At 38.3% G+C, this 24,934-nt stretch overlaps 3 protein-coding genes and 1 non-coding gene across 5 annotated transcripts; 2 read left to right on the top strand and 2 right to left on the bottom strand.

Annotated features, from left to right (window-relative positions):
* Positions 1 to 262: 262 nt before the first annotated feature.
* On the bottom strand, positions 263 to 8,929 carry LOC146483655 (uncharacterized). 2 transcript variants are annotated; one of them, XM_085105794.1, is made up of 3 exons: positions 6,094 to 8,929; positions 1,470 to 3,082; positions 263 to 460 (listed from the first exon to the last, which is right to left on the bottom strand). In XM_085105794.1, the coding sequence occupies exons 2-3, from the start codon at positions 3,014 to 3,016 to the stop codon at positions 397 to 399; spliced, it is 1,611 nt and encodes a 536-aa protein (XP_084961920.1). In that variant the 5' UTR covers positions 3,017 to 3,082; positions 6,094 to 8,929; the 3' UTR covers positions 263 to 396. The 2 variants fall into 2 exon arrangements, with proteins under 2 accessions (XP_084961920.1, XP_084961919.1); XM_085105793.1 differs by lacking the exon at positions 6,094 to 8,929 and having other exon boundaries at positions 1,470 to 4,564.
* Positions 8,930 to 10,517: 1,588 nt separating this feature from the next.
* Positions 10,518 to 19,262, bottom strand: LOC146483656 (protein MIX23-like). Its single transcript, XM_085105828.1, has 5 exons — positions 19,105 to 19,262; positions 17,586 to 17,711; positions 14,314 to 14,460; positions 12,664 to 12,723; positions 10,518 to 11,880 (listed from the first exon to the last, which is right to left on the bottom strand). The coding sequence occupies exons 1-5, from the start codon at positions 19,162 to 19,164 to the stop codon at positions 11,836 to 11,838; spliced, it is 438 nt and encodes a 145-aa protein (XP_084961954.1). The 5' UTR covers positions 19,165 to 19,262; the 3' UTR covers positions 10,518 to 11,835.
* Positions 13,087 to 13,161, top strand: Trnaa-ggc (transfer RNA alanine (anticodon GGC)). The gene has a single exon. It is a non-coding gene; the product is annotated as a tRNA-Ala (tRNA).
* Positions 19,263 to 19,333: 71 nt separating the features above from the next.
* Positions 19,334 to 22,832, top strand: LOC146483658 (uncharacterized). Its single transcript, XM_085105796.1, has one exon. It carries the CDS (start codon positions 19,536 to 19,538, stop codon positions 21,684 to 21,686), a length of 2,151 nt encoding a protein of 716 aa, XP_084961922.1. The 5' UTR covers positions 19,334 to 19,535; the 3' UTR covers positions 21,687 to 22,832.
* Positions 22,833 to 24,934: the final 2,102 nt, after the last annotated feature.

Here is a 24,934-nt window from a genome sequence, read left to right on the forward strand (position 1 = left end):
CTTTGGGAGGTGTTGAATTTGCCGACACGCTTCCTGATTTCGTTCTTGCTGCCACTGACGTATCCAAGCCAAGCGATTTCTTCAGGAGCTGGTGACCTCTGGAAGACTTCTTAGTGATGTGGCCAACGTTGTAGTAATGATCTGCTGTTTCCTCTCTATGAGCCATGTGTTCATGGATGGCCCTCTTTTCAACGATGTTCATGTCAAAAGTTGTTGAGGCGGCTATCTTCCTGACATCGGTACTCGACAACTTTATTTGCTTAGCTTTAAACCAAAAGGCGGTTATCCTCTTACCAATGTTACTCTGATCAAATGCTTTCCCATCCGTTGCTGTCACAAACAAGGCTTCCTCGTTATCATTGGCACAGACGCCACGCACATGGTCGATGTAAGTGCTTACGTTGGCGTAGGTTTCTGCATCCATACAAATCCGTGCTGGGCCATCAATGGATCGCTTGTGCTTCGGACAGTACATGGTGTAGCTGCCATCATCACTCTTCTCAGCCTCTTGGAAGTTGGATACTGTGGCAGTTTCCATAGGACCTGGCCTTTGTGCGTTTTCAAGCTCAAGTCGAGCAATGAGAAAATCTCAAACAGTAATAAAGTCCCGCGAACTGACGAGGTGTCCAGTGCTGCTCTTGTTGAGAATTTGTATGGCCTCTTTGGCTGGCGCTGTTGACATCAAGTCATTAATAGTAGACGATGGTGGCAACCTTCTGGATACTTGCAGCACTTTCTCCCACTTCTTGTGACTGAACTTTCTGGAAATAGCCGTCCTCCAGTCAGGAAGGCGATTTAGGACATTGCTTGCCAGTCGCAGAGACCGTTCGTCAATGTTTGGAAAATCTCTCGTCTCGTCTGCTACTTTGTTGATTATAAACTTAAGAAATTTTCCCACAGAAGAGAAATATGATTTAACGGTGCCAGGCGTAATCTTGTTGTTTTCCAAGTTTGGTTTGCCCCACTCTCGCCACATCTGCATACCACCATCTTCAATGATACAACTAATGGTGTCATTCTTTGGATCGAGGAGATCAAGTAACTTGCGCACATTTTGCGCGTGGATGGAGGCCTGTCGCTCTTTGCTTGCTCCACCACCAAGATCTTGCAAATGTTGGTAAAATAACTTGAGAAGATGATGCCTGAATCCTTTGGGTCTTCCTTTGTAAAATGAACTCACAGTCAGCGCTTTCCACTCTTCGCCACTAGCATCATCTTCGTCAACTTCATCCGTATGGTTTAGTAAACCCTCAGACTCATCTTCATCTCTATCATCTAAACCTTCCTTCACCTCCTCCTCCTCCTCCCGCTCATCATCATCATCATCATCATCATCATCATCATGATTATCATCATCATCATCAGCAGCAGCAGCAGCTTCATCGTCATCTCTCTTTACACTGTTGTTCTCTTGTACCAACTTTCTTTCATCGTTTAAATTTTGTTCGATGACTGTCACTGATTTCGACCTCATTGGAGTAGGTGGAATAACACTGCTGGGATAAGATGATTCTGATTCAGTGTAAATGTTATCAACACTCGACGTTTTGAAATCTGAGTCATTGTCATCGGTGTCAAAAAGGTCGGGACAATCCGCTTGCACGAGCATAGCCAGGGGAGTCAAGTTTCGTCTTTTAGTTTGACTGACCATTGGCTGACCTGTTGCCTTCCTCTTGCAACTCTGTAGTTCTTGTGTTTTACCCTCGAATGGCCTAGCCATTCTCAATGCATTTTTGTAAATGGAATCGTTTACACTTAGTTTGTGAACACCGCGCTGAAGATGCGTTGTCAACGCCAACACGGATTTGTCACACAGTGGGCATTTTTCCCGGACTCTGCCTTTGAACGAAATTTTCTTGCCTAACCGCTTTTCTACTCTTCTTTTCCCTTGTGTATCCTCTCCATGAATGGCAGCCTGGAGTACGGACTCGAGCTGTGATAAGGCCAGCCTCTCGCCTTTGTTTACGTGTAAGGCGACCACATGCCTTCTTAAATGAGTAACTCGTGCCTTGCATAAGGGACACTCTCGTACTTTGGAATTGTTGATGGTTACTTTCTTAACAGTCTGCCCTTTTCTCCCTTTCTTGTTTTTCGCTGTTTCGCCTTTATCTTTCTTTTTAGATGATGAAGAACTATTTTTCTCTTTGTCGCTTGTGTTCATTTTGTTCTCTTCCTCTACCTTCTCATCATCTTCTTCTTCATCTGACGATTCAACTTCTTCATCTGACGATGAATTTTGACTTTCCTCCTTGTTGTTTACTTCCATCTCCTTGTCGGCGTCTCCTTTAGCTGGTGACAAGCATTGACTTTCCTCTTCTCTCACTTTGCTTTTCTTCTCTTTGGTTCTTGTCTCCTTCCCGTACTCTACGTCCATCTTCTCTTCAGCGCCTCCTTCACCTGGTGACGAACTTTGACCTTCCTCGTCCTCCCTAACTTTATTATTCTTCTCTTTGCTTTTCGCCTCTTTTCTACCCTGTAACTCCATCTTCTCTTCGGTATCTCCTTTACCCGATAACGAACACTGACTTTCTTCGCTCTTAGTACGTTTACTTTTCTTCTCTTTGCCACTCGCCTCTTTCCCTTTGTCTACCTCCATCGTCTCATCAAAACAGCCCCGTCCTGTTTCCGTGTCACTTTCTGCCTCAGATGCCATACCGCTATCTTCTCTTCTCTGTTTACTCATATCTAACTCCTCTAACATATCTTTCATTACATCAGCGACATCTCCACCTTCGATTGGCTTGTTCTCCAGGGTTGTCTTGCAAAACGTTGTTGCGATGAACTGGAGATATTTGACTTTATTTCGACAGCTTGCAGCCAACATCCCTAACTCAAGGCGGTCTGCGGCAGCTATCATGGTCCTGGCAGCGTTATATTCCCCGGTCAGTCGCATAATTCCCATTCCTTTGAAAGGTGGGTCTAACTTTACGTTCACTGGTTTATCGAGATCAAGATCTTTCAAAGCACGCTCATCTCCTTGGCTTGCCAGTTCCAACAATTTCTTCATTTCACTCATGTTGATTATTTGGAGTATGCACACAACCTGGCACTTACAGTGTAATATCGACCAACGAAACAAGCGCTGCAAATAGAAATAGCAATCTTAAGTTTGTACTAATTTAGGACGAGATAGAACATGGATGTTGTAGCAGTTGCAAGTGAACAAGTTTTCATTGAAAGGATCCTCTCAAATCATCAAATTAAATGACTTTGTACCTATTTGTGTTACAATAACATGACAATTTCCTTGCAAAGAAACGGCGCTAACGTTCACTATCTTGGTAAAGAGGGCCAGTTGTCACTACTAAAAGTACGAAAATAAGTCTAGATATATGCCACCAAACAAGAGAGAAAATAGGAAATAAGACAATTAACGCTGTATTGAAAGTTACTGTGTTGAAATGAACTCATATATTGCCTTATTGAGCATTAGCCATTAGTGCTAACCTCGATTCCCTGTGCCAAATATAACATCAACGTTGCTATCTTTTATTGGACAGGCAACTATTTATTAAACAGAACCCAAGTTTTACAATTACTAAGGAGGAAGGGGACGCCCCTTAAGGAAACCATCGGTCAAGTCCTTACTGCCAGTGTGATGTCACCGTTCAAGCCTGAGTTTTTTTCAGGCTTTCTTTCCGCAACCTCTAAGTTGCATAGTAACTGCGAGGATCTTTCTTTCATTTGAAAATGGAATTATGTAAGGTAGACATGGTCAGAATATATAAGAGCAGTGGCTGCTTAGTACTTGAAAACAGAATGAAGCTTGTAGTCTACCACTATCAGGGTTGAGTTGTATTAACGTTTGCCACTGAATGGTAAGAAGTGACCATAACAGTGGAAAGAAAAGCCTTCAATGCAAGACTCAAAAAGTATTACACAATGGAGAAAGAAAGCCTTACAAACTGATTGAACCAGAGGGAAATAATTTCAGAATACTAAAGTAAAGACAACAGTCTCAGATACTTAATTTTGTTTTTTGTTGTACCAGTTCATTTATTTGGGATAATGATCGTGACAATAATACAAATGAAGTAAAAAGTAGGATAAAGTAGAATATGTATATATGTGTGTAGAATATGTATGTATGTATGTATGTATGTATGTATGTATGTATGTATGTATGTATGTATGTATGTATGTATGTATGTATGTATGTATGTATGTATGTATGTATGTATGTATGTATGTATGTATGTATTGGAAAGGTTTGTGTGATGATGATGCCTTCATTTAAAGAGCACTGAACCTCAAATCCGTTTTTCTTTTATTTAATTATTTTGACTTTTTACTGATGGGCTGTAAAAGTTACCCAAAACTTGCTAACATCTGGGTTAATTATCCAATTGACATAACAAACTGTTTTGCATGCTTGTTTTAAAAGGCATTTAATTTGTAATGCAAAACAGTTTGTGACATCATTCTGTGAACAGAACTATGCCTCTTCAATAGGTTGGTTGTGTACTGAATGAAGCCAGTTTTACATCACTTTCCCAGCCAATTAGCTGTAAAAATTTCGGTGAAAATCAAAATAAAAGAAATTATGTTTTGGGATAGTTTAAGAGACTTAACCTAGTGAAAAATTGTTTTGGGGCTATTGGTAGGTGAACCTAAGGAAAGCAAAAAGTATGATGTAAGAAAAAGCATCCTTTTAAGCTGACCCATATTTTAAACAATTTGTTCCTAAGACACTACCCTCTTCCTTGTAAGTTGTTGCTTTTACAAACTGCCCATTGAATGAACAGTGAATCACACAGGATTTCAAGGTATATTATGAATGAGCAATACCTATCATGTGCATGAAAAACATCAGTACGATATATTTAAGAGGAAAACATTAAGATTTAGTTTGACTATAGTGACCCTTAAAGAAGAATACATCATGGACACATAACAGCCCATCTATTGCTATGTGACATCACACAAACAGTAAGGAATCGCGTCAAGGTAGATGATCAGAAATCAATAGAATCACCCCTTTCCTTCTGCAATTGCAATCCTGACATCCAAGATTAAAATCCCCACAAAGTTATTAACAAATATAGTATTGGCATCGTCTACATTTTAAAACGACCTTAACGTTCACCACTTTTGAAATCAGTATGGTTTTTGGTATGAAAACTCTGTTCCGCAACGGTAAAAGAAACCTTTACAGTCAGTTCACGTCACACGTGACCAGTATTTCCGAAAATGAAATGAACATTAGAATTTCTCTTTGTAATGTCCGAAGTGTGAATGGAATGTTGAACATTTCTCTGGAAATCTTTCAGAAAAAGACGCATTTACTGTTTAAAAAAAAAAAAGCTCAAAATACTTGGGAAACAATTGTTATTCTTGAAATGATTAATGCTGTGATGTAAAGAAAAATTCATAGCTTTATACCGTTAATACACTGGGGAAATTTCTTCGGGAACTCTAATATCTCGTTGGAGATGTTCAAAGCTGACATGTAAATTTTAAAACTCCGTTCAGATTTCAAAGATACCGGTCACGCGTGCGGTGGATCTTCACCACAATTTCAGCATTTCTGTTCGTTATTGTAAGCAGTAAATGTTACTTTGCTCGTCGATATAGCAAAAATGTTTATGTAATGGGTTAAATTTTACTTTATCAACACAATTGGTAATGTTATTGATTTCGTGCAGGGTTATTTAGCTTATTAGTTACCCTATTTGCCCGATCAATTTAATCAACGGCATGACAGGAATCGATCATCCCAGAATATTGCTCATGAAACCTTCGCGGGGTTTATAAATTACTTACCGTCATTTACCTTACTTAAAGTCATAACAACGCACTACTAGGTCTGTCGCACACTTGAGGAAAGAGCTGAGCAAACTGCCTCGCGAGGTGATTAGCTCAGTAGTTTCATAACGTGTGCCGTTGAGTTTTCGTGAGTATTTCGCCTCGCAAGGTAATGAGGAAAATATCTGTCATAGATTTCGCCTCGAAAGGCGAAATTCTCACGAAAACTTAATCGTACACTTGAGTAAACAGCTACACTGATTGCCTCTCGAAGCCTCGAAAGGCAGTTTGTTCAGCTATTTTCTTAAGCATGCGGTAGGTTTAAGGAGCAAGAAAAAGGTCACTTACCGGAAAGTGGAGTCCGAGCACTGTACGGATTCATGTATGCTACACCAAAGTTTATACATCCTTGTACGGAATCATGTATTCGACATGTATGTTTCACCAAGTATATACCGATCAATATTTTGTAAAAAAAAGATAGATTTCTACCAAATGAATTTAAAGCACAACACTTCTCAGTTATTTGAAGATGTGTGGCAGTAAACCGAAAAGGCAATTTAAGGTGAACTATTTTTTCCTTTGACAAGTCAACGGTATGTTGCCAGTATCTAACCGGTGGCCTCTTCCGGCGAAGAAATTCAGGTCAATTTATTATTCAATGTAATCGCTCATCATGCTTTGAGCATCCTTTAATACTGAGCCAGGAAAAGGGTGTTCTCCAACATGATGGCGGCAAATTCAGAAACAGGAACAGCAAAGAGTAATCACTTGATCGCGTGACAGATGCAAATGCAAGACATCTCTAAACGCCTGGCTGGGAAAAAAATTTTCCTCCGTCGCGGAAGACAATAAAAATGGGATTGACAGACCTTCATAACTCCTGCTATGTGACCATTGTATTGTCAGAAGCCATTTCAGTTTTCTTAAAACCTCCAATTTACTGAAATTCTCGTATTTTTGCCTGTAACGGGTTTACTTGGATTTGGAGTATTGAAAGTAGCTGAATAGAGGCCTATACTTAGCTATCGCTTGTTGTCTCAAAGGGCATTTTGTGTCTCTTATTTATCCACCTGGTTGATTTTAATTTCAAAACAACCGTTAACGTTAGTTAAGATTCTGTACAAAGGCATTGAACCAATCAGAACAACAGGCATTACTTTCACTCTTTTTCGCGCTATCCTTATTTTTCATGCCCGCGAAATTCCTTACTCTATTCCCTTTTCTAGCACCTTCTACGTAAGGTTCAAATCAGATTTGAACAAAAATAAGAACGCTTTATTTTGCAATCTTTTTAGGTTTTATGTAGTCAAGTAAGGTTTCAGTGGAGAAAACGTAACTTACAAAAAAAAAGGTTTATTCAGACTGGGGGCACACGCTATACTCCCGTCATACAAATGTGGTGCGTTAACTCTCCTCTGAGCCTATTTGCGTTTAGAAATGGAATTGAAATAAATAAGCGTCCGTCAAACGAACTTACATAATCATTTTATTTGATAAATATTGGTACTTTCAATAACTTCCCTATTGCCGATGGCACTTTCTTATGGATCATGGACCCCTCCTATGAGTGCAAAGTTGTGTTATACGCTTACTGCTGTGGACCAGCTGAGTGATAAATGTTTATCATGAGCAACGCACTTTTAGCACGAGTAACTCAATAAGTCACTAACTTACTCATGCCCACACTTATAGCACGGGTAACTCATAATACGCTACTAGTAGGGATGTCAGATGTGGGTTGTCAGAGGAAAAGGAGGAAGAGAAGGAGGATTGGGTACTAAGGAGGAAAAAGGCTAAAGAGTGAGGAGTGCAGAAATTGTAATTGTTAAAATTATAATAAAATAAATAGATTATAGCTAAAACTGAACGGAAATGAAAAGACAATGGTTCTGTCAGCTTCATTTCAATCCCCTGAGATGGTAGCGGGATTGGATCCCCTTGCGTGTGACTGGACGAACGCTCGTGGACGAGGGTATACGCGGTGAAGACGTCATCGCAATGAAATGCATGCAAACCAAAATATCGTTTTTTTCTCACCACGTGCCCCCATATTCCCAAGAGACTTTCACGCAGGAATCAAACGCCAGATTTTTGAACCACGTGGTATTAATCCACCAACCGGAATCCTCAGTATCCTACACAGGTATACTATACTAGGATGGTAACTGTAGACTTAATTTTTCGGAAACTGGGTAACATATTGTACCTATTTTGTGATACTAAGCGATTTTACTAACGCTAAAACTGCTTACATTTCCATAAAAGATAAAAACATTTTCGAAAAGAAACATTAAAATCAATGCAAGTTCCACCCTTTTAAAAAAGGGCCCTTGTGGCAGGAGAGGACGCTTGCGGTTGATCTCCCGCCACTTTAAGCATTCGCACGTGAAATTTGCCCCAAATATGCAAAGGGAAACAGACAAAAAACAAATCACCCAAAAATTCATGTAGTTTGGTACTCTTTTACAAAATTGTAGTCATATTGGTTAAAAATTACAATTTTTTTGCCCCTTTGAAGTTGTGTTTGATTTCCCGCCGCGAAAAAAAAATGACTTTGCACAATTCAAAGTACCATAAATGATGCAAATAGTTTTTAAATGAACTGAAACTTAATACATACCTGCTTCAATATACATATAGTAAGTGAGAATTTTTTGAGCCTGTTACCTCTTAAACTAACAAAGTTACAGTTGTTTGTATCTGCCTGGTCGCGGAAAAAATAATGAATGCGCGTTTTTGAGCTTTGAGTCTAACCCTAGACATGCAAGTAAACTTGAAAATTTTCGAAAGTCCAAAAATCCAAATTCCTTCAATGGAGGTAACCTAAGGTAACGCTCTGGGAGTGGGGTAATTCATAAACACTCGCTTTTTGCGTGAAAAAATCGGTTTAATGGATTTTCTAGCGTTTTTAGAGGAAAGTGGTTGATTTCCCGCCACAAGCAAAAAGAAAGAGCTTAAAATTCATGTTACGCTGAAAATAAAGCCAAATTTGCCACTGGATCATGAAGAATATTGAAGAAACAATCAACCTTGTAAATTTCGCGTCATTTGATGATATATTGTGAAAGTTACAGCCACTTGAACAAGTGGAATCTTCCCTGGCACTGATGTGCTTGATGGTGGATATACAGAGAGAGAGAGAGAGAGAGAGAGAGAGAGAGAGAGAGAGAGAGAGAGAGAGAGAGACGGGGGGGGGGGGGGGGGTGGTACTCCCCTATAAATAAGACGTGGGTGCTCGTTAGAAAATTTTGAAAACACCCCTAAAAAGAACCATAGTCTAGTTTTGTGGGCGTGGCCCAAATTAATTTTTCACTTATAAAAGGTAACAATTCTAAAAGAACGAATTAACTAACGCTGGTAATTTTAATGGCAAGAAAGTCGACTCTTTAGAACACCTATATTAAGCGATTTCTTGATGACTGTTTTCAAGTACACATTTCAGAAATAAAGGTTAAAGGCCCCAAGAAGAAACCGCAACAACTCTAGCGGCGGTGCTTTTAGATTTTAGCACCCTAAGAGGTACCAATCCATAAATTTTAACCCCTGAAAGGTACGACGAATACGCCAATCATTTTAACATTCATCGATTTAATAGGAGCCTGAAAACTCCAAAAAGTTATTAGTTTGTTTCGTTTTGAACTTTTTCAACTTTATATCAGATCTGATAATTCTTTGTTTTAGTTTCTCTTCTCTTGATTTCCTTTTGCAATTCGTCTGCAATAATTTTGCAGTTTTGTTTTTTATCCAGTACTCCAGTGCTTTACAATTATTACTACCTTATTATAGGAAACTAAAAATGCACGTTGACAACGCGAAGAAAATTTACGTTACACTAAATTAACGCGAATTTTTCAAAAGTTAGGTTAACATGCATTAAATTAACGCGAATTTTTCGATAAACATTTTGCATTTTGTCCATCTTTTCCTGACTACTTGCTTTCTCTTTGTTTCTACCTGTTCTTCTTCTTATCTCAGTCCTTATTTTTAACCGGTAGTCTCTTGCATAAAAAAGCGTCCAGCTTCCTCTCAACAGCTTCAGTTATCCTCCACGTTTCAGAACCGTACAACAACACCGAGATGACACCGGACTTCAAAATTTAGACCTTGGTGTTGATGTTGCTGATGTGCTCTCCTTGCTTTCCCAAGCCTTAGGAATTTTCCCCACCCTTCGCAAATGGAAGAAAAATTTGCCCTTCCCACGGACTGCTAGAAAGACACCAACAAAAAGCCAAAAAACAAACAGACAAACAAACAAACAAAACAACAACAACAAACCAGGATGAAGATGAAAGCCGAGTCTTTTTTCATACCAATAAATAAATAAATAAATAAATAAATAAATAAATAGGAATTTCAGTGGAATCCACGGAGTGGCTCTTCTCTCCACTGTTTCCAGGTCGAATTGGAATTTGGAAATGTTGGTTTTTGTGGAGGGAGGAAAACCGGAGTACCCGGAGAAAAACCCTTGGAGCAGGGACGAGAACCAACAACAAACTCAACCCACATATGACCCCGAGACCGGGAATCGAACCCGGGCCACATTGGTGGGAGGCGAGTGCTCTCACCACTGCGCCATCCCTGCTCCCAATGCGAGCGGTCTTCAAACAAAAAGGGTCTGGAAGGAGTGTTTAAACGGAGAGTGGGACTAGGTGGAGGCGCGCGCGAGGATCCACACTTTCAAGAGGGGGATAGGCCAAATGTGGTGGGGGGTTTCTGCTAAAACAAGGTGCCCCAAAAAGGAACACTAACCACAAAGAGCAGTGATAGCCTTGCTGTACAAAATCGTTTATTTTCAAATTTTTCATGCATTAAAATAAGTGACAAAATTACTGGACAAAAGTATTCAAATACCAACATTGCAAACCACTCCCTATTTATCAACAACCTTAAGGTAAATGTATTGAATTGTCTAGTATAGATTACAGGCTGTAGTTTTTGAAAGAGTACATGAAGCTTATTTTTTCCGGCAGATAAGCCGCTATCCAGCGCATAAAATGTATTAGTCAGATAGCAATTTATCCACTGGATAAACTTATTCACTCTTTAGACAACTGGCCCAGTTGTTCAAAGAGCAGATAACTTTATCCACCACTGGATAAGTCACTATTAAGCGGAGCAAATGTACTCCAACTAATGCTTTTAGCAATTCCATTCTTATATTTGACATATGCTTCTACGGTCTTCTACCCTTTTCACAAATTATACGGCTATCAGGAAAATCTTGCACACATTTTATCTGCCGGATAGCGACCTATCCAGTGGATAAAGTCATCCGCTCTATGAACAACTGTGGGAAGGGGACTGAATTGTGCGAAAACAAGAAAGGCAGAATATATAAACAAAACAAATTGTCAGTGGTAGTTTCAGTCAAATGACACAATCTTGAAAATGGCCTACTGAGCCTAGGAACTGGTTAATGCTGATGGCAAGCGGCAGCTGAGCTGTCATCAGTAGGAAGTAGCCGGCTATGATAACCGGCAACTACAGTAAACTTAGAAAATGACTAAAAAGACAAAAGGCAGTGGAGACTCAATAACCTTTAACGACTACCTTCTTTTCCTTGTGAAGTCAGCTTCTTCAAAACTCAATGACAGCCTTACTAAAGCTTTGTCACAAGCCGACCAAGGCTGGTAAAAATATCTAGTGTTGTCAGCTTTAAAAACACTGCACCAAGCGTCCCTCAGAATTTATAACCTCAGTTGCATGTAAGTGTGGATATGTCACATACAGTGTGCATACCTGATCTAATTCAGCTAATCTGCTTGTGGTTAACAGATTTGGACGGGGAAATTTTTCTAACATACACTCAAACCCAACATGTTTGATACCAGTTGTACCATGTGCAATACTGATATTAATCTTGTCATGCCTAAGTTAACAAATCATGTCACATTTTAGAATGGCATGCCCACTCTTACAGCAACTGACACTAAACAATAGTTGTGAAGATAAGGATAATCTGCATTAATTTATTCTCCTTCAAAATGAGATTAAATGGCATCTGAAGAAAATAATTGGAGGAATTTGACTCTAATGACTAAACAATTAAGAGTTCAATCAATGTTTCCCTAAATAGTAAAACTTGTGTCATTGTGGTGGTTTAAACGATTTCCAGCATCTCTCATTAAAAACCTGCAAATTTAAAATGAAGAAATAATTAGGACCTAATGCACCACCTAAAGAAGCAAAGATGAAGACTGGGGTACACTGTAGGTAAAAATTAAACTAAGTTAGTACATTTGGTACAACAACCTTGTTAAAAAAAAGAAATCTCTGTGGTGCCAAATTTTTGTGATTTTAGAGAATTTGCTGACACGTTCCTCTAATGTTTTGAAATTACCCTCAAACTTAAGGGGTCGGTGCATTAACCAACCTATGGTACATTTAGATTGTTTTTTTTTTTTGTTGATCTGAATTTTTTGCATATGGGCTTCAATTCCTTCAGGAAACATTGCCCCAATGTTTAACCATTGCTTCACGCTTCAGTTTGCAATAAAAACCTCGGATGATGGGCAAGATTTCCATTTTTAGTTCAGAACAAAGCGCAAAGCAGCAGATAAATCATTGGAGCAATGTTTCTGATGGAATTGAAGGCTGCATGTAAAAACTCTGGTGGATCTGAGCTAAACCAACAATAAGCGATCTGAATACACTATAAGTCAGTTAAGTACCGAGCCCTTCAACCATCATCTCTAGAATTAAATCATCATCACTATAATTCGACAATTTGACAATTTGGACGCCTTGTGGCCATTGCTGTTTATACAATGCCACAGACGGAAAATTTCTCCTGTAAATTTGGTGCACTGCAGAAGATTTTAAACTTTACACTCTTTCGCACTGAGGCGTACTTGACTGGAAATGAGTACCAAAGGACTTTGAGAAAGTCTCGCAACACAAAACACACATGTTTACCTTGAGAGTACGCTGTTGTATAACCTCTTCCACACTAAGTTCTGACCGCATCAATCGAAGCTGTAAAAAAAAAAGAACAAGGAAATCAGATAAGAAGAATCATAATGCTGTCATATGCCATATTGTAATCTAGTTTTTAATTGCAGTTAGTGAATATCATAATGCTTAAATGTTACTCAAAAGTTACGATAACAATTTGCAATTAGCTCATACACATGTAAAAGAGAAATAATAAAGTTGCATAATACATGTAATACATGTAGCTTACAACTGCTTAAGTTGTGTGCTAACTGTGAGGATCTTTCTTCCAATAATGATCCTTCATCTGCAGTTCAAAATATATGTTTCATATATTTACATTCATTTATTCATCCTTCAGAGATACAGTATGCATCGAACTCACAATATGACCAGCTCCCAGTTGGCTTGATAGCTCAGTTCAGGTAGAGCACTGCACCGGCATTGCAGAGGTCATGGGTTCGAATCCCATTCAAGCCTGAATTTTTTTTCAGGCTTTCTTTTTGCAACTTTAATTTGCATAGTAACTGCGAGGATCTTTCTTCTATTTGATCTTTCATCCGCAGTTCAAAATATATGTTTCATATATTTACATTTATTTATTCAGCCTTCAAATGTATATTACGAACTCATGATATGACCAGCTTCCAGTTGGCTTGATAGCTCAGTTGGTAGAGCACTGCACCAGCATACTGTAGCAGAAGTCACGGGGTTCAGATCCCATTCCAGCCTAAATTTTTTTCAGGCTTTCTATTCGCAACTGCTTAAGTTGCGTACTAACTGCAAGGATCTTTCTTCTAATTGATCTTTCATCCGCAGTTCAAAATATATGTTTCATATATTTACATTCAAATGTAACTCAATAGGACAGTCATTTTCACTATGGCGTCATTTGACAAAAACTACCAGAATCCTTCAGTTTTTTGTTTTCTCATGCTAATTAGAGCTATTGTTCTTTGCTCTCCACTGGGATTACAAAATTTGAATTTGAAAAGGAAAACGAAATGAATTCTTGTAGTTGTAGTCAAATGACGCCATCATGAAAATGGCCTATTGGGAGGATGCAGGTTAAATTGCCAATAAATGGACCACCAAACTGAAACAGGATATACTAATACGCTGTTAGTGCAAGTAAATGCTGGCTGTGAATTAGATTCACAGTAGTCTCATCTGTGGTGGTAACTACAAGGATTAGCAAGAACCTTAAACAACACTTGTCAGCTTTTTTCTGTCTCTCAGTGCATTTTATAAGTGACTGATGACAGAGCTCCTCATCATTATATGATGGACCCTATCATGACCTCATTCTTCAAGCCGTAACCATGAACTAATTTGTTTTTATTTTCTCACCTGAGTCTGCAGATCACCCAAAAGAACTTCTGTAAATTGCACAAGATGCAAATTTTTTAAATAATTATCAAAAACCTTTAAATTCCCCACCATTTTGGCCTTCTCGTGATTAGCACCATGGGTAGAACAGAAAATTACAGTATTTAAAAAATTGTAAAATAAATAAGATTTTCTGCAAATTAATTTTTTTTAAAGAAGTTCTTTGGGTAAATTATGTGTAGATTCAGGTGAGAACAACAAAAAAACATCTCATGGGCACTTTTAGTGGGATATCTTTGTTACCTTTGTTTGTTCCTTCCTAAGGTCTCTCATTAAATCAGTGTCATCTGAATTCTTATCTCTTCTGTCCCGAAGCTTTTGGGCATTTTGTGTAACTTCATTGATGCACTTCTTTATTGCCTGTTCTCTTGTTTTGTAGCCTGCAAAAAGCTGTTACAACACATAATTATGTATCATTATACAGTTCACGTGAATGAGAACAATGCAATTCATTATTAATATTAATTGAGTTCAAGTAAAGAGCATCAAATGACAGTCGCTCATTGCAAAATCAAAAACCAAAATTTGTCTGTGACAGATCTTTTAAGCCGCAAAAGAAGTCCAAGGCTGTGGACTTGTGTTACAGAGGTATGATGTCCCACTCTAACTGCTAGCTGGAGTTGTTTCCTGGTAGACCAGGTTGAACTCTTCGACTGTGCTTATAAAATAGCCAAGTGGTCTGCCTCCTCTAGGCAAGCTAATTAAGTATAATTTATTATTACTAGTAATAGTTTTCACTAGAGCTGCCCCCGCTTTGGAAGATCTGTTTAACACCTGTATATGGTTTTTGCTGGGTATAAATACTGTGCATACGAATGATAAAAAAGAAACGTTTGAATATTTATTGAAGTTAACATCCATGTAACTGGTTAGCATATTTCTCTCTAAAGGCTGGTTTCCATATGATCGCGGGTCGCAGATCGCAGACCGCAATAAGTTCTGCGATCGTCTGCGATCCTCTGCGATCATGTGGAAACATACTTCTGCGATCGTCTGCGATCACGATCGCAGACCATCGCAGGAGATAGTCTATCTCCTGCGATCGTCTGCGATCATCTGCGATCAATTGCGATTGTATGATCATATGGAAACCAAAGTTTTGCGATCCACGTGCGATCGAAACGCATCCCATAATATTTCGAGTTCTCTTCCACGATTCAACGCTCGTTTGTTTGATTGTAGGAACGGTCTACGTCATGAATGTGTTTATTATCATAGCCGCAGAGATTTTAACGGCATGTAAAAGAACAAAAAGGCCAGCTATTGGGACAAAATCGGGCAGAAGATTCATTTATCGGCCGAGGAAGCGACGGCCAAATTTCTCCAACATAAGAACTGCATACGGTCGTTATCGAATCCAAAACCGATGTTTTCGACGGTTTTGGAGCTGGCGACGAGTCGCTTAATCATGACAAACAGAAGAAGTAAATTTGCTTGCAGCAAAAAATCCGCTCTTCCACGTTCGCGATGTTGTTTGCTTTTCAACCTACACGCGCATGTATATTTGACGTTTTCGCTGACCAAAACGTATGCCTGCGGTCGGCTCTGCGATCGTTGTGATTATATGGAAACAGCCTTTTTTGCGATCGTCTGCGATCATATGGAAACCAGCCTTAAATTTGACATTGAAATCTATTACAGTCATACAGTTTTGTTTTGTGAAACAGCAATGTATTCTATGTGAACTCGTGGTTTGAAAGGCTGCTAAATGATGGCGAAATGCCAACTCGTGGTTGCAAGACCTTGAAACACAGCTAGAAAGACCTCGAAATGCTGCTAGAGGACGACGAAACTCAAACTCTTGCTCGCAAGACCGTCAAACGCTGCATGACAACTATATTATTATTATTATTATTATTATTATTATTATTATTATTATTATTATTATTATTATTATTATTATCATCATCATTGTTATATGGAAGGGCTGGGAGAAGAATATGCAATATCCTAAAACTATTTTGTCTGGAATATTTTGCAGCACGAAATAGTGCTTAATTATGAACTCCTCAAACAGTTGGCACTATGCTAGGAGGCCTCAGCACCTATAGCTGTACACTTGTATCAGAGGCTGATCTGGTGACTTTTAGGTCATTTCCACTGAGATTAAAATATGACAAATCTTAAGCCAAAAACTATGCAAAGCCTACGCATAATTTTAAGGGGATTCTGAAAATACAAACAGTTTTTCATTTAATGTAAGGAATTTAAGGATGCCACTCTGACTGCCACTTTAACCTAAATCGCTCATCACTAGAAGGGAACTGAAACATTTGTTGCAGGAATTTTATCAAAGACGTAAAGCAAAAAAACAAAACTTTTCAGTGCAGTCCACCACAGGAGGTTAAAAAGTAACTTCTGCAGTGAAATTTTTATTTTTTAAAAGGGAATGCATTACCTTGTCATGCAACCGGTATCAAACATCTCGTGGCAGACTTCACCAAAAAACTTTGGCAATTATACATATTTGAAGCCTGCCAAGTCTAGTAGTGAACAAATATATCACAGACGAGATATTTTGTTTACAATGAATCATATGCATCTAAATTGCACAAAACATGCCATAATTTTTGGCAAATCCTGCTACAAGCGATTCTGGCATGAGTTTTGCCATGGCGGATGCTGCTATGATATCCAAGCCAGCAATATAACTACTAACTAACATAACTACAGCAGTAACTTGTAAAATATAACTCTGTACAATGGTCTTACTGCCCTTATAAAGAAAGTCTATTTTCCCATGAAACCAATCACCAGTGCCAGCATAAACAATGACACCTTTCCTTGGCAACCAATGTCATGTGGTGCAGTGTTGACATATTTTTTTCATTTGTGTTGCAAATATCAGATTTATTCCATAAAATACAAATAAAGAATCTCAGCTTTTCATGATATTAAATAGGGCTTCCACGGATGTTTATGAATACTAGGTTGCATTTTGCAGGGGACAAGATTGTGATTTCTGCCCCCTGTTACCTTCAATAACTTGGAACGATGGCTAATGTTTCAGTGTAACGTACTGTTACTTGTGTTGCACTGTCTCCATAGAAAAATAAGTAACAATTCACTTTCTTATGCCGGAATATTATATTAGTTAATGAAAGGATGGTATCTTGTGATCGTCAATACTTAAACAAACATGAATAGGATGCATAATGCGCAGTTCCAGAAAAAGTCCATACCCACCCCATGGAAGGTCATCAGAAACTCCTAGGTGGAGGGGGGTCTTAGAAGCCAAAATTTTAGAAGCAAAGTATGAGCTTATACAGGCAAAAACTAACGAAAGAAAAGTCCTACGTTTCGGCGACATCTTGGCGCCATTGTCAGGGAAACTAAAATTAAATATGCGGTTGCAAGAGTAACTGAGAGTTCAGAGTCACTTACTTGATTTGTTTTGACATGATTATTTGATTATTGTACATATACATATCTTACTGCTTTTAAGGTCCTTCTGGTATAAGCGAAAACTAATCAGGAGTTTAATAACTAAGAATCAAACTAAATTCATTCATTACCTCACTATAAAGTTGACGGCATTTCTGTTCAGCATTGACTTCTCCAGAGAAAGAAGCTGTAGGAACACTTTTATTTAACTCATAAACAATTTTGTCATCAATAAGCCTCAAAACCTTTAAAGCTTCCTGCAACAGAAACATAATTGTGTGAACAATGACTCAGATTAAAAGGGTGCAACAAAAGTTGAGGGGGCTTTGGACGGGATTTTAACCAAGGTCGGCACAAAATACTACAAAGTTTTTTGAGCAGGATATGATAATTATTATGGAAAGGAAATACCATAACGTGCCATCCTCTGTTTCTAAAATTCATTTATCTCCCTATCTTTTACCTGATGGCTTATAAAAATTGCTATATATCATGAAAAAACTCTTAAGACTTACAAGTCAATACAGTGCGATACTGTGAACTAGTAATAATACAACGGGAAGACTAATACAACTGAAAAACATAGCTTTCAAGTGAATGCTACCTTACTATACTGCTAAAAACAAGCTCTCTGTTTAAGAGGACACAAAAGTGGCATGATGAAAGCAGCTTGAAACGGAGGCGGGAAATTAAAACTTTTCAAGAACAATTCTTTCTCAGGAGCTTGCCATCCCATGTTGCAACTTTTCAACGGTTCTCACTTTGCCAACAAAACCGTTGTCCCATTCCAACCGTCAGCCCCCAGGTGTCCAAGAATTTCTCAAAAGGGGAAACGAAAGCGTTGTCCCATTCCAACTGTCAGCCCCCAGGTGTCCAAGAATTTCTCAAAAGGGGAAAAAAGCACATCAACATTGTTGTGAAAGACACACTGGATTACAGGATTAGCTTGTAAAATGTATCATTACTGGTTTGTAACTCCCTTTTTGGCTGCTCCATTTAAAATAAATTTTTATGCAGGTCAGATGATGAAGAATCATTGGTTCTACTGGAAGAGCACCTTGAATTAATAAAATGGCTAACTCTTGTCTTTCAAAAATAGTTAAGATGTAGTTCTGTAAAATTAAGGATAGTTTACAGACATTTGTATGGAGATGGACAGTACTTGCCTGTCTCCATGCACTCCTTAGATTTAAAGGACATACATGTTTGCTATTTTAAAAGGAAAGATTTAAACTCTTCACCATTTTAAGGTGCATTTTCCAGGAGTGTCAATGGATTTTCGTTAACTGACGTCCGACAAAATTTTAAATTACAGCCATAAAGGCGAAATATTCCTTGGCGGCCATATAAATTGGAGGTATAAAACTATAAATGGATTATCCTTTGGGAAGTTAATTTTATTTTCATGTAAACAGTTTTTACTGTTCTGTAAAACCAAACATGGTCATCGTGAAAACCGTCTATTGCCCAATAGTAAACTTATACATTGCATTGTAAATGAAGTTTACAATAACGTTTCAAGCAAGGAAGCAAATCACACACATTATCGAGCCCAGAGATAAGAACTGACAAAAAGGAGATAAATTAGCAATAAGCAGACTCCTTTCAAGACCTAGTATGCAACAAAAACAAAATTGTAACACTTCGTACCTTAAATTGTCCAAAATCTTCACAAGACATTTGACTCAGTTCGTTACCCCCCTCCGCCATTTTTGGACCCACGTGCCAAGCCGCATGAAGGAATTTTCATTGAAGACTACATGATACGATTGGTGACCTTCCTCCAATCTGCTGACCGCGAGAAATTTGGTTCCTGAGCCTGCTGTTACGTCACAGATCCTCTATAATTAATAATCCACAAATAATACCATGGATCCTTGATAATACTGATAACCTGTAGGGAAATTTTGTGAAAAGAGTTTATTAATTTGTCAAAGGTAGATCAAATATCTTTTAGCGAAGCAATTTCACGTTGGGCTTTGAAGTGGTCAATTCATCGACTGCAGCAGACTGTCACTCACAAGATAGACAAAGGATGCTCTTGAAGTTTACTTCTTTATACGCTTGGGCGCCGGCATTCAATGGATTCCTTGGTTTATCGGCTGTGCGATAAAGCACCAGATATCCTGAGAGAAGTGTGTTTAGAACGTGGCTGGGAGGAGTACAGCAAAAATGAGTGTGAAGCGGATTTGTGGTGGAAAACTCAAGGTTTCACGTCAAGTGAATACGAAAATTGTCGTCCCTGGCAGCGGCTGAATCACTTTCCAAAATCTGCAAATATCACAAAGAAAGACGGCTTAGCAAGAAACCTTAGACGAATGAAAATTGCTTATGGAGGCTCGATTTTTGAATTTTTTCCTCGTACCTTCATCCTGCCAAACGAGTACAAAAAGTTTGTTGCAGAATTTTCCAAACAAGATGGCAACCAGAGGTCAAATTACTGGATTTGCAAACCCACTGAACAATCGTGCGGACGAGGAATTTTTATTTTTCAAGATTTGCGTGATTTAACTTACGACTGTGCTGTCGTTGTGCAAAAATATATCATCAAACCATTGCTGATTTCAGGTTATAAGTTTGATCTCCGTTTGTATGCCATTGTTAAGTCATTCCATCCTTTTCAGCTGTATATCTACCACGAGGGTATTGTGAGATTCAGCACTGAAAGATTTGATTTGTCCAAACTTGACAATCGCTTTTCACATCTTACAAACACTAGCATCAATAAAACTGGGCCACAGTATTCAACAGACAAGGAAAGTATTGGGGTGGGTTGTAAATGGACCCTGAGTCAGCTGCGAGTCTATTTACACAAGCACAACATTGATGATTGCCTGCTGTGGCATCGTATTACATCAATCATTATCCTAACTCTGTTGTCACAAGTCCATGAAATACCCACCAATAGTTCGAACTGTTTCGAACTCTTCGGGTTCGACATCCTTGTTGACGAAAAGATGAAGCCATGGCTGTTAGAAGTAAATTTCTCACCAGCACTGGGCAATGACTGTGCTCAAGACGAGTTAGTTAAGAGACCATTGTTGAATGATATTCTAGATATGCTAAACTTCAGTGAGGCTGACTTAAAACGTGGAAGGAAGGAAAAGGTAGATGCAATAACTAAGAAAAAGACTTTGAAAGATAGAGATGTAAATATGCACCATGTTTCAAAGAGTGTGAAAAAGGCCGTCTCTTCAAAACCTGTTTCTCACTGGAGCTCTAAAAGCAGTTTGAATGTTTCTGCTGAAGAAACCCAATTTGATGTTCAAGAGAATGCTGCTGTGGAACGATGCAGGTCTGGCATTCAAGCAGGACTTAGGAACAGAAAGATGATCAGAAATCCAAGGCAGAAAGGTTCTGCAAGTGGTGACAAGACGAAGAAATCTATCCAGAGATGTCAGACACCATGCTCAAAGTATAGTCTGTCACACGATAAGCGACGCAGCACTTCAGAGCAGTTTTTGAAAGTTGCAATGGATAACTGTAAGGGTCTCTCAGACTCAGATGCAGCAAAAGCAGACTTGAAAGAGACCAAGATTCCCTTTAACTGTACCACCAAAGACGGTGATTGTGCTTTTAAAAGCATGGGTCATGACATTCCACTAGCAGAGGAAAATCAATCATTCTGTTTGAAACAAGCAGCAGAAGATGAAAATGGTCTTGTAGGCGTAGATTTTTCAGAAAGGGAAAGGAACGTAACTAGTCCACCAAGGACAGTGAGAGTTCAAAGGCAAACACGGTCATCAATGGAATTTTCTAAACGTGAACATGAAAGCAATGGACAGTTGTCTCATTTACATATGCGCCGCTACAATTCAGAGATATCATCACTGAACTCACTCAGAAGAGTTGATAAACATGTTCTTCCCCACTCCAGTACAGAAAACTTGAATCAGTTGTCGCCACTGTACTCCCCAAAGAAGGTCTCCACTAAAGTTCAACACAGCAAGAAGAATCCATGTGCTAAGTTAAAGCCTCAGATTGGTAATTGTATTCTTGCATTTCCTTTCAATGAAGCAACATTTAATGCCGGTCAAGGAAGGTTGGACCAGAAGTTTGTTATTGAGGAGATAAGGAAGATGTTGAAAGCAATCAGTAGTCACATTAAGATGTCGCCATCAGAAGTTAGCAAGGATGGTAATTCACTAGATCTTTCAAAACCATTCTGGGGTTATAGGTCAAAACTAAATATATTTTATAGCTCCTTACAACCCAAAGTTGAATACAGTTAACAGACATTCCTTCCTCACAAATTAATCAAATGTAAGGGGTGCAAAATGGAGATTTCAAAATTTGATGAGTCTTGTGGTCTCATTTTAAGAGAGATTTCCGATGTCTCGCAGTCCCCATATCTACTCAAAACAGTCTTGGAAACTCATTTCTTTACAAGGCTCAGTCTTGGATTCACATTTTAAAATAGAACAAAGGTTTACAGTCTTGCAGAAAGAAATTCTGGTGTCACAAGTATTGAATAAGCATATCGCCACACCTTATTTACTTAGGTTATTTCCTTTGGAAGCATTTTGGCAATAGAACTGGGAAGATTAAGTGGATTGAGGCTACTTTATTTAACATGTTCTGACCAAGTTTCCTTGTCTAGTACCCAACATAGCTATGAAAGAAGCTACATGTTGAGCTCTCAAACAATGTAAAGGTAGTTTTCTTGTTATGGTGGACTGAAATGTCCAAGTTTATTTCTTAATAAGGTAAATTAACAAATATAATGAAATTAAGGTGAATGACACACAAGGTTTCTGGACATGCTTGAATGGGGCGAGTGATGAATGTTCCCGGGGGGGGGGGGGGGGTGGTGGTGGGACTTACTGGGGGAACAGTAAGTAAGTAAGTACAGTTACACAGGAAGTAAGCCCTTGAGCTTACAGCTTGAAACCGTTTTTTTTATCTGCAAACCATTTTTTTTTTATCTGCAAATTGTAGCTCATGCTGAAATTGCTTGTGCCATGGTTAGGAAATGAATTTTGTTACACTGAGCCTCTTTAATTTTTCGTACAACTCATTCCTGTCTTTAAAATGCAAACAAGAGGAAAAAAAACAAGTGTTACTTGTTGTGAATATAATTATGTGTGTACTGAACAGATTTAGCATTTAAAATAGGATAAAGCCCAGTTCTAATTTAAATTATGAGAACGTTATTTATTAGGTTGGTACCTTACATTAAATGACCAGCAATTTTCAGAGTTTTATCAGATTTCTATGGGATTATGGGTCTTCATGGCAATGTGTTCATTTTCAACAAGTCACTTTTGAGGAAATATAATTATTAGGTCATTTCTTCTACTTTGTACATTATGAAAGAATAAATTAATGGAAGGAGTGATCAATCAATTTTTTTTAATAAAAAAGAAAATGATTTGAAATTCCTCCTTGTCTTCACCAACTGGGAGAGACTGGAATATAATGGCGTGTTTGAGACTGGAGGGAGGGAAGGGGGGCACCTTATAATGTGTGTCATCCATTTCTTTAAATAATAATAATAATAATAATAATAATAATAATAATAATGATAATAATAATAATGATAATAATAATAATAATAATCTATTTATATAACGCCTTTTCTACAAGATTCAAAGGCGCTGTTTACAAAAAAATAAGCACTAAAAAAGTAGAACTGATCACAAGAAATTGGCATTAAACTAGATGCTAACTACAAGATAAATAAATGTACACAATTACAAAAATCAGATACCAAATTTTAAACATCACGATTCATAAGCTCGCAAAAAAGAAATGATTGTCTTAAGTTTGTGTTTAAAATCATCAATCGAGTTTGCAGATTAACCCTATTTCAGGCCAAAATATGAGCCAATGTAGTTTTCTAATAATACCTGTTTTCAGACTTGGGTCCAGATTCATGAAGTCTTCCAAGTTAAAAAAAATTCTTTTTCTAAGTATCGTTTCTAAGTAATGGACTCTTGTTAAGAAACATTACTTAATATGTATCGTAACTTAAGATAACTTCAAACGTATTGTTCCTTAACAATAGTCGGTTGCCTCCGCTTGCCTGAAAAAAAAAATGCAAAATTTAACGCCTTTTCTGCAGGCTACGGTGGAATCCACGGAGTGGCTCTTCTCTCCACTGTTTCCAGGTCAAATTGGAATTTGGAAATGTTGGTTTTTGTGGAGGGAGGAAAATAGGAGTACACGGAGAAAAGCCCTCAGAGCAGGGAAACCCTGGCCACATTGGTGGTAGGCAAGTGCTCTCACCACTGCGCCATCCCTGCTCCCACATCTTCGTTTTGGACTAAGGACCTTGTGAACCTGGCCCCTTTCCTTACTAGGCCTAATTTCATGGGTGCTCTGATCCATCAGTTTTTGTCCTTAGTGCTAGCAGTACAACATTCATTTCTGTCTAAAATTCAAACCTGTTATCAGTAATGGTCTCCTAGTCATTTTTAGACTTTCAGACTAAAACGGTTCAAGTGCATAACCTCCAGGCAGTAAATAATCATACAGTCTATATAAGGAAGTACCTCACCCTTCCCGGCCCAGGCCCCAACATTTTACTCAAAATATTTGTTTTACCACTCGAAAATAAAATTCATATCTTCGTGCCGTCGTGTACTGGTGTAATATTCTCTTTGTTCATATTTCGTCAAGTTACTAACTAATATAATCTTAATATGTTTGCTCCAAAATTGAAATAAAAGATTGTGTCACCATGCTCGGTCTTTAGAAATGAAGCATTGAAATAAGGTAATTTAAGCATTTTTGAACAAAAAGGACTATAATAAAGCATCAGTACCCAAAACAGGAATTATTTTTTGAAGAGAACAGCTCATTTCGTAGCCTGATGTTTTCACTGTGCATAAATTATTCCATGTGAAATCTTTTTGAAAACTATTCCTGACCAGTACTACCGAGATATTCAACAAAATAATCTAATTTGTTACATCTCGCAAGGTTCGCCAAAATGTCCATTGGTTAGATTTAGACAAAAATTTGATATTTGTGAACATAGGATTTTCCTTAAATTTTCATGGTAGTTGGCAACCGAAAAGAGAAAATGGGGTCACTGAGTTGGTTTTGCAGATATTCCACAAAGCAGAGGTCAATCGAGCTTCAAAACTGTTTCTCCTCTCCATTTATTGTGCACAGCCAGTGAAGTTGCGCACTGTAAAACAGGGGAATAACCCTAACTATGATTGTACTGACGTTTCATCGCATTAACTTGGTCACAGGCCACCCAGCTGTAAACTCCCAGAGGACTTGAACCGCCGGCTCACAATGAATGGGTTTGTAACTGATATTTTATGTTACTGGTACGCTCAGTAGTCGTATAAATTGTGAGCTTGCACTCTATTCGTTAGTTATTGCAGGGTTTGATTTACTGGTATACGTGGAAACTTAATGACGATAATTTTAAATGGGGCATTATCAGTGTCCAATGTAGGTCGTTTCTAGCTCATAAGCACAATTTCGAACGGGGTTTTCTACGTTTAATACGAACGCGAGATAT

This window comes from Pavona decussata, unplaced genomic scaffold (assembly GCF_977016875.1).
Source record: "Pavona decussata unplaced genomic scaffold, jaPavDecu1.1 SCAFFOLD_38, whole genome shotgun sequence".
In the NCBI taxonomy this organism is placed as follows: domain Eukaryota; kingdom Metazoa; phylum Cnidaria; class Anthozoa; order Scleractinia; family Agariciidae; genus Pavona; species Pavona decussata.